Below are 12,709 nucleotides of genomic sequence, written 5' to 3' on the forward strand. Positions count from 1 at the left end.
ATCTGAGTACCTCTCTGAACAGTATCACTTCAGAAGTCACCAAAATCATCCATATGGTTATTGTTAAGGTATGTAGATATGACATTCTCTCATGAAAAACCCTCACTTAGGTTACGGAGCATATTGTACTTTCCCTAAATATAGGTCTCTTTTTTCTTTAATTACCATACTTAAATCTATGTTGAAATAACACACACACAGAGACTTCAATTTGTTTCAACCTGACTGGGAGCAGATTATCTGTGAAGACGCATCTCAGCGTGCAGCTTTGTTTCTCAGTCCTACTAATAGGACAGTTGTAGGGCTTGTCATGAAATAAGAGAATTTGTGTGAAGATCAAAGCCACTGTGGAGTCCAACTTCATCATTTTGTATGTGAAGAACCAGGGTTATAACAATAAATTGAGTCTATATCAAGCGATATTGCTAACAGAACCACGTCTTGTAGTAAAGCTATTTCTTCAGTCAGGCCATTGCCATCATAAGCCATTTTTGTTGACCTACTTTGGTTCATATGTCTGTACAATTCAGTGATGGTCAGGTCTATACTAATGTTAATGCTGCTGTTAATACTCCCTCTTAGAAGAAGTGACTAGGTCCTCCTCACTCCTGCCTTAGATGCATATGTCTTAGAGGCTACTAGAGTATACACAGGGGGTAGATGGACTAGGGAAGGGTCTTTGGTGACATTTCTACAAGGTGAGCCAATTTAGAGGAAACTTCTCAGTGATGTACCCATTTTGAGTGATACTTGCTCTTTACATAACCACGATAGATCCCAAAGGTTCACAGGCTGAACTTAGAATTCTGTTTTGGATGCTTGGGCAGAAAATTCTTCATGATTTTATGAAAAATGTCACAAAACAGGTAATATTTTAGGATTTCTGAGTTAGTCTTCTACCCATTATTTAATATTTGCTTAGATTTTGTGAGAAGTATAACTTAAAATTCTTTGGAATCTCTGGTGCAATTTGAGATGAATTTTTCTAAATTCCATTGTAATTCTCAAATTTATCCTGAATCAGTACTAGTTCTTTGTAGTTTCTTCTAGTTGGAAAAGCATACGTACCATTATATAGATGAAACATTTACATGCTGTGTAGTAAGACATAATGCGATTCAATAGCAGTAAGTTATCTTACCTCATTAAATCGATGTATCATTTTTCCCTTTTGAACATCCCAAATAAAAGCACCATTTTGGGAAGTGGCACCCGCAATGCAATCAGAATCACCTTAGGACACAAGTGGTCAGAGATTACACATTTAATATTTTGTACCAATGTGATTCTCTTTTAAAATGTAATTTCTGATCAGGTGGTTGCAACACATGCCTTTAATCCCAGCACTCAGGAGGAAGAGATAGGTGTATCTCTGAGTTCGAGGACAGTCTGGTTTACAGAGCAAGTTCAAGGACAGGCTCCAACGCCAAACAGAGAAGTCTTGTCTTGAAAAAAAAAAAAACAAACCAAAAACCAAAAACCAAACCAAACCAAACCAAATTCTAAAAATGTAAGACTCTGCATTTATTTAAGAATCATAGTTGATAATAATTTTTTATTTCTGTCTGGAGGGGCATGTATGCTTTGGAACTTGGAGGGAGGTTGTAGGAATTGGTTTTCCCAGTCTACAGTGCAGGTACCAGGAGATTCAACTCAGGCCACTGGGCTTGGCAATAAACTCTGTTTCCCAAACACTGGACCCATAGTTGACAATATTTACAATGGAAATTTTGCAAAGTATAATTATAAAAATGTCATCAATGTGTCAAGTATGAAAGAGAACAAATAAATGAATATATTGGCTATACAACCTCAATAGTTACTTGATCAATTTATTTAGTCTATACCTCCGACTAAATTTTTGGGACAAATATTGGATAACATCTTGAGATCAATAAAAAATTCATAATAGAAGTTGAAAAGACAGGAATGGCTCTATTATCAAGCCAAGTACTATAGGCCAAATCTGCCAAGTTATCAGTTGCTGCTAAGTATTCCATGAATGTATAATATGTTTACTATTCATATTTCCTAACTATCAAGTAACATTTTATTGATTAGGAAAATATATTTATAAGGTGATAAAATTTAAAAAAATCAGTTGAAAATACAAACAATACTTCTTTTTTAAAAAAATGAAGTGATGGCAGAGGGTCATGTGTCTATGTGTTACTTTCATTGGTTAATAAAGAAACTGCCTTGGCCCTTTGATAGGACAGAAAATTAGGTAGGTTGGGAAGACAGAACAGAATGCTGGGAGGAAGAAGGCAGTGAGGCAGACACGATGAAGCTCCGGCCCAAGATGGACATAGGAAGATTATCCTTCCCGGTAAGCTACCACATCATGGTGCTACACAGATTATTAGAAATGGGTTACTCAAGATGTGAGAATTAGCCAATAAGAGGCTGAAACTAATGGGCCAGGCAGTGTTTAAAAGAATACAACTTGTATGTTGTTATTTCGGGTGTAAAGCTAGCCGTGCCAGAGCTGGGTGGGACAAAAAGCAGGCCTGCTGCTCCTTTTTACAATGAAAAAAATACACAAAATTGAAACCATTGCCTAGAAGTTTTTATTTTCACAAATCTGAATCACAGGAACATTTTCAGAAAAAAATTTTATCATGCAAAATCAATTAATCTTCAAAGGCAGAGCTCTACAAATACAGCCAAAATTAGATAATATTCAAATCATCTATATTTACTGTAAGTTTTCTATGTGGCTGTTATTGTAATAGCCCAGGAATCAAAATTCTTTTGCAGGTGAGCTATATTACAGCCTTACATCTCACAGATGTAATAATAACAATAATAATATTAATGATAATAATAATGCTATTAATTTGCCTCATACAGCCACTTGGAACAAGATTAAATCTGGATGAAGAATATAAATTTGAATAAAATCAGGAAAGTCACTTGATTTCATTCTGAATTTTAATGAAAGGAAGTCTTACCTGGAGCCCATGAAAGTGCAAAAATGACCCCTTCATTACCAGGAGACGTATACAGGGCAGTTAAGGTGTTTATATCCCAGACTTTTATAGTGCCATCATATGAAGCTGTTGCTAAAAGATTTGGATCATCAGGTTTGAATTTGCAGTCAAATATAGTTTCCACATGGCCCTAGAATTCATTATTTTTTTTTTTAAAAATCACATATGGAGGAACCCCTTATTAATAAAGCACAAAACATAGTAAAATTTACATATGTACAGTGACAAGAACACACATAAGGACATAATTTCCACTATTTATACTTAAGATATTTTTTCCTGTGGCTGCGCTTTAAAATTTCAGCTTTGGAAACCTGAAATCTCACATGGCAAAATCAAATATTTCTTGTTTCTTTGTGCCAAAAGGAAAGGATATGTCCAAGAGAGAAAAAAATAGAATTTTTCTTCATTTCAAAGCCTTGTTTTGAAGGTTTTGTTGCCCAGCGAGGCAGCAACTAGACGGAGGCTTCCCAAATGCTAAGTAATGCGTGAGAGTCAGGCCTGGTCAACAGATGGACATGTTGGTATTATTCAGAAGTGGTAGAAATTTCAGGAGGTACGGTCTCATGAACAGATGTAGGTCTTGGAGGCCCTGTTTAGGGTGTATCTCTTTGGGTCCCCCCACACTACCTCTGCTTCCTGGCGGCTAAGAGCACATGCCAGTCATTTTTCTTTCAATAATATACTGCTGCCCGCTCCTTCCTTCCTTCTCTTCTGTGGAGCTAGAGACTAAATCACGTCTCAAACACAAGACAAACCATGTACCAATGGGCCACATCCCCAGCTTTTTGTTGCTGTTGTTATTCTGTATTATTTTCTACAATGTTTTAACAACAAAAACATCAGCACGTTATTACCTACAAAATAATGTTCTTTTTTATATATTGAATCACAGGTGTATATAAATATCACAGATCTGCAGAAAATAAGCATGGTGACTAACAGAAGGGAAAACTGAAGACATACCAGTTCCCTAAGAAAATCCCACTTCCTGGCTCCCATGTCATAAAGCCCAACGCCACCATCCAGGAAACAGCACACCACATGACCAGGAGGAAGAGAAAATGCTTGGTTTTGTGTCGCATTCGGGGGAGGGTCCGCTTCACTTGTTAAAGACATATAATGATTTTTGTTTGGAGACTGGACTGAAACTAAAATAGGATTGAACAATAAACAATCATTTTTCTCTAGAATGAAATTACAGGACTTAATTTATATTTCAACTTTCCGCTTTCTTCTAAATTCATATCTATCAATGAGTACAATTTCTACTTCCTCAGAATCACCAAAACTACGGAAATATGAACATAAAACTTGATTATGATAAAGAAGTCCATACAAGTACAGATAAATCAATATGACTGAAAATTAGTCAGAAATCTTATTTTTTAAGACTATGTTGCTTGTTATCTCCAAAAATTAAAATATGATATTATTATTTTTAAAAAGTTTTCTTTCCAAATACTGTCATAGTAAGCCAGAAAAGACAGCTCAGCAGTTAAGAGAGCTGGCTGTACAATCACAAGAACTAGAGTTAAAATTCAATCTCCTATGTAACAAATCTGGATGCCTTATGGATATATGAAGCTCTATCTCTAGTGGATCCCATGCCCTCTTATACCTCCCCACATAAAGCCATGCACACATGCGCATATGTACTCCACAATTACATGAAGAGACATATATCAGCACCAAATAAAATGAACAGTACAAAAGCTTCATACTCAACCACACACATAGGTGATGTTTTTCTATCATATAACTTTATGAGTTAATGTTCAAGTCAGTAAGAATTGCTTCTATTGCTTGATGCCATTGTAAATTATCAGTACAACCTATTATTAATTACTCATTGAAATATGCATAAGTACTTCTTAGTATTTTATTTTCTGCTTAAAACATAAGAAAGTTCTTGTTGCATTCAATATGGATGTCGCTCATTTCTTTGATCCTGAGAGTGATGGGAAATCTAAACCAGAATGGATAATAACAAAATAGGCATTTGATAGTAATCAGTTTAGTTCAACGACATATAGTATGGGTGAAAGTTAACATGATCCATAATATTTCTTGAATATTTTAATTATTTCAGATCATGTGTGGTCTTGACAAACTTTCTTCATCAATCTCTTAGAATTCTTGTAGTTTATAATTAAATGTCTTTACTTTTAAATTTCATTTCATAATGGTTCTTTAGTTCATGGTATTGTGTTCAATGCAAACTAGGAAAATAAGCCTGCAAGTCTGCCTAATAACAGTATTTGAAAGATACTACTCAAAAATGACAATATTACTATGTTCTTCTTTACAATTTTGGGCTTTTTACTAATAGACATGGTGACTTCTATAGTCAGAAAAATATGAAAGAAAAGGATTATGAAGTCTAAGTCTTTCCACAATATGAAAATTCATAATGGCAGAACAAAGTAAGTAATGCCGACAGAAAAAGCACCTAGAAGCAATGTGCAATGTGCTAGCTAGCCTCTCAAACATCCTCCTCCTAATTCCTCTAAACCTACACTGAAATTCCTGAAAAGCTGGGACTCTACAGAAAGGTTTAATGGTGGGGTTCAAATATAGTAACTTTGAACTATTTATCAATTTTATCTAATTCTCTGAATTAGAAAAAAAACATTAATTTGAATAGTCATTATTAATTATTTTTATCTGTATAAGGAAAAATAGACTCAAGTAAGGAGGAAATGACTATTCTAGATTAGTGTGTGTGTGTGTGTGCATGCATGTGTGTATGTGCGTGTGTGTGTGCATGGTGTGTGTCTGTATCTGAGTGTACACTATATGTGTGCAGGTTCCTGTAAAGGCCAGATAAGGTGTCAGATGTCCTGAAGCTGGGGTTACAATGTAGTGTGTGAACTGCCTGAATTTTAGTGTTGGGAACTGAACTCAAGTCCTCTGAAAGAACAGCAAGCTCTCTCTTAATCACCAAGTGCCAATCCTAGATTATTGTTTTAATCAAAAGCCCCATGTGAGGCTGTTCAATACACTGTGGTATATATATTTCTAAATCTATATGAATATGCAGCCAACACTGAATGAACTCAGCAAATCATATTTAAGCTGATTCTTTTATGTTTATCTGTGATAGCAATGGCTAAAGAAGAGAAGTCTATGAGTTTGGGGGATCAGACATTGGAGGCGGAGGAAATTTATTTAATTATGTTTTATTGGAGGAGAGAGTTCTTTAGTCCACAGTTTTGCAGTCACAATATGGATACACTACCACCTATGCAGAACAATTATAACAGACCTAGTAGAAAGTCAATTTTATTCTTGCTTACTTTATTCAAAAACATCTAATTAAAAATTATTCCAATATTCCAGATTGTTTATTTAGAAAATGTGTTTTATTATTTATCTAACATTAGGAGAGCACAAATAAACAGAAAATAATGTGCAAAAAAAGAGTAGAGATGATTAAAAGTTCTATAAATTGAGTGACATCTGATAGCCAAAATTGAAACCCAGATTTCTAAGTCCTATAATTTGAATACTGATATTATTTTAACATTTTTGCTATAAACTTTGTAGCTTGTAAATGATGTATACTTAAAACATTAATTATATCTGCCGTGGTAATTTTATTTAATCTCACCATTCTTGATAATGTCTATCAATATCATTGTTTCATCTTCTTCACAGCAATAATTTAAGAGTATTTGAATATTATCATTCAAAGGCATTTTGCAAATATAGGTTGGCTTTAAATAGTTCTATATAAGGAATCCAAATTATTCTGTGGATTTGATGGTTTCTTTAGCATGGATATTTTCAAAGATAATTCTTTAAAGTGTTTTTCAGCAGTATAAAATATGATACATTTATGTTGTGATATCACTTTATGTGCAGAAATTTGATACTGTGAAATAGTAAAACTTCTATATTTTTACTTACATTTCTTCTTTGGAGGAGAATTAACTACATGTAAGCAATGAAATCCAGTTTTCTTTAATTTAAAATTATCAATAGGTGTTGTTCTTGAAACATTCCAAATGCGCAAAACGCCCACTTGAGAATCTAGACAGATCATCAGAAATGCAAATGTCAATGTATTTGTTTGATAGTAAAATATCCAGTATGAGAAGTAACAACAAAGATGTCCAGCAGCTGTCACTGTATCACTGAAATATTAATGATAGCCTGCTCTAGTTTCAAATTTGGGACATGTTTATTTTTTATTCCATTACACTCTGTCACGGGGTTAGAAACCTCCTTCCCTACATGTCCACTGTGAAGGTCAGATAGGATGATCACAGTCAATCTCCATTGACAACACTCACTCTAGGAAGTGGTCCAGCAGAGAAACTTGTCCACTTCTAACAATAAGCATTCCTTCTATATTAAAATATCCATCAACTGCTTATTATCTGCTTTCAGTAAAATAAATCAAACATGCTTAAAAATCAATTAGAGAACTGCTGTCCCCTCCAAACCTTTCCTTAATACCTGGCATGGAGAACAGTCTGCCCATGTCTCAAACAATCACACACACATATAATATCACCTTATTACCCAGCAATTTTACCAGTGTTTATAAGTTAACAGAATTATAAAAGTTCACATAACAGTTCTATACTGATGCTCATAATAACAATATTATTCATAATCACCTACAGAGCAAATAGTATAAATAGATACCAATGACATGATGGGATATTACTTACGACAGGAAGGAGTAAAATACTGTTCTATACTACAACACAGACGAATCTTGGAAATAATGTATTAAGTTAAAGAAGCAAACACAAAAGACCATATTTGGAATGATTGCCAGAAAAGCCCCAAATAGGCAAACTCAGAGGCAGAGAGTAGATTGTCTGTTTAGATGCATGTGTGGTTTTCAGGGTGTAGAGAGGAACAGTCGAACTTGGTTATTAGGGGGTACAGATATTTTTGGGAAAAAAATAAACACTCTGGATTGAGATAATGGCCATATATCCTTGAGAATAGACTAGAAACCACTGAACTGTGGTTAAAATAGGTGAATTTTGTGGTAAGTGAAGTTTATCTTAATAGCAATAAATATATTTAAATTTTTGTTATCTATTATTCATAAAAATCTCATAAACTTATTAAAGTTTGCTAAGATATATAAATCAGGAATCCATCTATTCTTTATTTTTTTTTAAAGATCTATTTATTTATTGTGTATACAACATTCTGTCTGCATGTCTGCCTACAGGCCAGAAGAGGGCACCAGATCTCATTACAGATGTTGGTGAGCCACCATGTGGTTGCTGGGAACTGAACTCAGGAACTCACTGGAAAAGCAGCTATTGCTCTTAACCTCTGAGCCATTGCTCCAGCCCCACATCTATTCTTTATTTAAATTAAAGCTGCAAAAGTAAAACAAGTACAGAATCCCACAAACCACTGAGATGAAAAATGAAAAATAATATTATTTTATGCCATGTAAATGTAACCCTCATGGAATGTTTGACTTTCTTTCTCTGTGTGGCTTTCTCTTTTCTTCTTCTTCTTCTTCTTCTTCTTCTTCTTCTTCTTCTTCTTCCTCCTCCTCCTCCTTCTCCTCCTCCTCCTCCTTCTTCTTCTTCTTCTCCTTCTCCTCCTCTCCCCTCCCCTCCCCCCTCTCTCTGAGACTGAGTAAATGGTAATAACTGAATGTCACATTGCTATGGCTACTCTTAAGCTCTTCTACCTTCTCAGATTTCATTACTCACCTTGATAGCCTCTCTCGGGTGGGAACTATTTACTACTTTCATTTTTAATCTGATTGAAAAGCCTTCACTGCCTTAACATATCTGGTGACAATCTGTTAAAATTATTGAGACTAATAGGGCTCCTATCAGAAAATTTGATTGTTTTCCAATCAGTACCTTTATTATCTCTCCACACCTGGAATCCAATTGGTTGTTGTTTATGCACATATAAACACAGGTACATGTATACACACACACACACAAAATATTACAATATAATTTCACACACAAGAAATATGGTGCTTTAATTTTACTTTAATCATGTCAATGACACACTTTATAAACCAGACTCTTAGATATTGAGTATTTGTGATGTTAATTAACAAGTTTTATGAAGTCAACTAACAAAATACAATGTATCTAATTCAGTTAGTGAATATTCACGCATTGAACCTTTCAGGAATATGGATACATTACCTCCGGTTATAAACATGCCTGGAGCACTGGGAATCCAGGCTAAGCACTGCACAGACACCACTGCGGAGGGAAAACTGAACGTTGTGATGCAATAAAGTGACTCTGAATCCAGCAGACGAATGCCATGGTGCAAATTCGCCACCAGGAGATAGTCAGTGGACAGTGGGTCCCACTCCAGGGCTGTCACTGGGTCCTCTTCATCTGTTCCCTCAAGATTCTCAGGTCTCAGAACGTGCTTCTGATGTTTACTACCTATTCCATAAACAGAAAATTGTTTCAAAGTGCTTCAAAGATCATTGTTTCATTGATGCTTTCTACCGTATGTCTCCAGTCTGAGACTCCAGAAGGCATTGATGACGTGTGAACGGCAGAATTGTGTGCCCTGATGATGCGAGACAGGGTTAATGGCTTTGCTTTGATATTCTTGAGAGCTTTATGTATTTCACATACTTATTACTGAAAATCTGAAAGGAAAAGGTGTGCTTCTCTAGTCAGAAAGAATTTTACTTTCTCATGACAGGACAGGGAAGGGGAAGTAGTTGTGGAATAGAAAATATCAGTAAAATGTTTTTTGAAAGGAAAAACAGTAACTTTGGAGTGGGTTTCCTAGGTCCACACTCAGGTTTTTACTGACTAGCTTTGCTCTCCTGAAGGAGACACAGTCTTGGATGCCTGAGCTTCTCTGGTTTTACAACAGAGGGTTCAATATTGGTTCACAGATATTGGGAAGCCATTACACAAGTAGCTCGTTAAAGAGCTGAACACAGTAGGCTCTGTTACAAGCGGCATTATCAGTATTTTCAGTTAATTCCCTTCTCAGTCATCATCATTAGTCATCATAATTCAAACCAGAGCATTAAAACAAAAAAATTCAAGAATAAATAAGTGAAATTACATATACAAAGAATTATGAGAAATAATTTTTGCTTTTGTAAATTATATATATATATATATACATATATATATGTATATATATATATATAATTTTGTAACCTCCCACAAGGTAAGCCAAAATTAGCCAAAATAAACTTTTTGTTTTTCAAGTTGTTCATTCTCAGACTAAAAATACATGAATGTGAATAAGAAAATAGATTTGCTAAGAAAAAAAAGATGAGATCAAGATAAATAAATACTTACCAGGCTGAAAAATTGATATGCTTCCATCCATATGACCAAATACAACTTTTCCCTTCTTTTGGGTATTCCATCTAAATATACAGATATCGGACACAAAACTATGAGCTTCTTTGTGTGCAAACACTCCACTATCTGGTCCTGAGATAGTCCAAGTGAGCAGAGGCCCTTTCTGGGAAACAAAAGCCACAGCATTGTCTGTGTTCCAGCACCAGCCGAGACAGGCAGGTGTCCCTGGAAAAAATTAAATGCAGACACACAAAACAGAAAGATGGGCATAAGATTCTAACATCTTGCTGGGTGGTGGTGGCTCACACCTTTAATCCCAGCACTCGGGAGGCAGAGTCTGCCTGGTCTACAAGAGCTAGTTCCAGAACAGCCTCCAAAGACACAGAGAAACCCTGTCTCAAAAAATGAAAAACAAACAAAACCTTGAATAATTAGGCAAATCTAACACTCATTCCATTAGATAGATTACTAAAGGAGAAACAAAAATAGAAATGAAAAACACACAGACCCAACACTGTATCTGGGAGTGAAAGTTTTGTTAAAAATAAGAATATTTAAACATTTCTAAATAAAGTATTACAGCTTTCAATTTGAAATTAGGAAAATATTTGGATATAACCTGGAGAAATTATCAATTAGTCTTTCAAAAATTTTCAAAGCAAAAATTAAAACAAAATTTCCCCTCACTATTATGACAATCATTTAATTTTTTTCTACAAGTGCCAGTGAAAAAGTCCCTTTAAGTTGTATATCCAGAGACAAGGGGGACCATGGCTAAGGAACTAAAGCTGTCTCCCTGACAAATACATTAGGTTCACAGAAGGTTTGGTCATTAATACTTGACAAAGGTAGGTAATATTTATCTGTGCTTCATATTATTTTCAAACATAGGCTAATGCAGATTCTGTGCTGCTGAATTCATGAGAACAACGCATCGCAAATCTTTAGTTTCTTTATCATAAAATGTAAAATTAATTTCAAGTAGACTTTTCTGTTTTCTATAAGATCATTTACAAAAACTCCATATCTAATCACTGATTATTCCAAATGATAAAAACCAGATTACATGATTTAGAAGTAATTCACTTTTTGCAGTTGTAAATTACTCTAATTTGGAAAACACCTGAAAACCACAATTGAGTAACAAAATAGATCCCTTTCCCTGAACTTTTAAACATTTTTAGTGGCCTAAATTGAAAAGGCAATATAGTAAACATGTTAAAAAATAGATAGAAAGTAAAAAAAAATGGCTGTACTGTTACAGAAAACTTAAGGAAAATATATATGAATTGCCACTATTGCAAGTACATGTTAGAATATAATAAAGAAATCTTAAACAAATTTAAACTACTACAATATTTGTGTCTCAGTTTCTATCTCAAAATTATTTATATTACTTTGAAAAGAAATTGAATATTGACATTATATCTAGAAATACCTTACATGATTATAAATAATCATCAAATTATCATTGGTACTGAAAAATAAAGTGAACTATGATATTGAACATAAAATTAAAGCCCAATGGTGAGTAAAATAAAGTTGAGATATTATCAAATTCCCAAAGACCTGTTTGTTGAAACAAGTTTTTATCTTTACCATATCACACAGAAAATCACAAAACGAGCCCAGCAGTACATCATGGAGATGCGTATTGTCTGCATATTCTCATCCTATGTGTCACAGATCATTAGGGAATACCCTAATAAATAGGCAAGGCCTGCTACTTACCTAATTAATGTTTTCTACTTATATTTGTGTATTTATTCTATAAGTTCTTATATTAAATTTTAACATTAGTTTGATTATTTGTAGCTGGTTACATCCTTAGTTAATAACATCCTCTATGAACATTTTATTTTAAGAAATTTTGCTTCATTTTTTGTACCATGCACTTGCATTTCATATACATGTTACTACTAGAAATTTTAAATATTGTTTAAAATCTAAACTAATTAAACAGATGGTGATTATCGAAACAGAAATATTTCACTTTGATAAAATACTTAGTGCTAAGTATACCTTTGATGTGGTCAAGTTTAGCAATGACTTTCTGCTCTGCAACGTTCCAAACGATCACCAAATTATCAGTGCTGCCACTTGCAAACAGGTCAGGGTTATGTGGGCACCAGGAGATTGCCGTGATGGTCTTTTTATGTTCCGACATGATTGCATGAAGTTTGAACTCATTATAACGGTGATCCAACTAAAACGAAGCATGACAAGCAGTTCAGTCTCCTCTTTAAGTCCTGTGCTCTTTATTAGAAATCATGCTATCTAAAACAAACCGTGCACAGAGAGACTGGTTTGCATAATAATAAATTTAATTTATGCCTTGGTTTTCATACAACTGAATTCAGTGAGCTGAAGGAAACCACTTGGAAAAAAAAACTGAGGAAGCAATGATTTTAAATTAGA

The 12,709-nt window shown here is 34.3% G+C and overlaps 1 protein-coding gene across 2 annotated transcripts in view; it reads right to left on the reverse strand.

Annotated features, from left to right (window-relative positions):
* Positions 1 to 12,709, reverse strand: part of Wdr17 (WD repeat domain 17) — an 82,040-nt gene that overhangs the window by 42,278 nt on the left and 27,053 nt on the right. For both annotated transcript variants that reach the window (XM_041673728.1, XM_041673727.1), the window contains 7 exons: positions 12,314 to 12,497; positions 10,286 to 10,516; positions 9,149 to 9,400; positions 6,906 to 7,028; positions 3,960 to 4,144; positions 2,955 to 3,123; positions 1,142 to 1,233 (listed from right to left, as the gene is read on the reverse strand). In XM_041673728.1, the coding sequence (XP_041529662.1) occupies positions 1,142 to 1,233; positions 2,955 to 3,123; positions 3,960 to 4,144; positions 6,906 to 7,028; positions 9,149 to 9,400; positions 10,286 to 10,516; positions 12,314 to 12,497 (1,236 nt within the window). The remainder of the gene's footprint in view (positions 1 to 1,141; positions 1,234 to 2,954; positions 3,124 to 3,959; positions 4,145 to 6,905; positions 7,029 to 9,148; positions 9,401 to 10,285; positions 10,517 to 12,313; positions 12,498 to 12,709) is intronic.

Source organism: Microtus oregoni, unplaced genomic scaffold (genome assembly GCF_018167655.1).
Source record: "Microtus oregoni isolate MIOR12 unplaced genomic scaffold, Mior012 000024F_ref0000369, whole genome shotgun sequence".
NCBI classification, from domain to species: Eukaryota; Metazoa; Chordata; class Mammalia; order Rodentia; family Cricetidae; genus Microtus; species Microtus oregoni.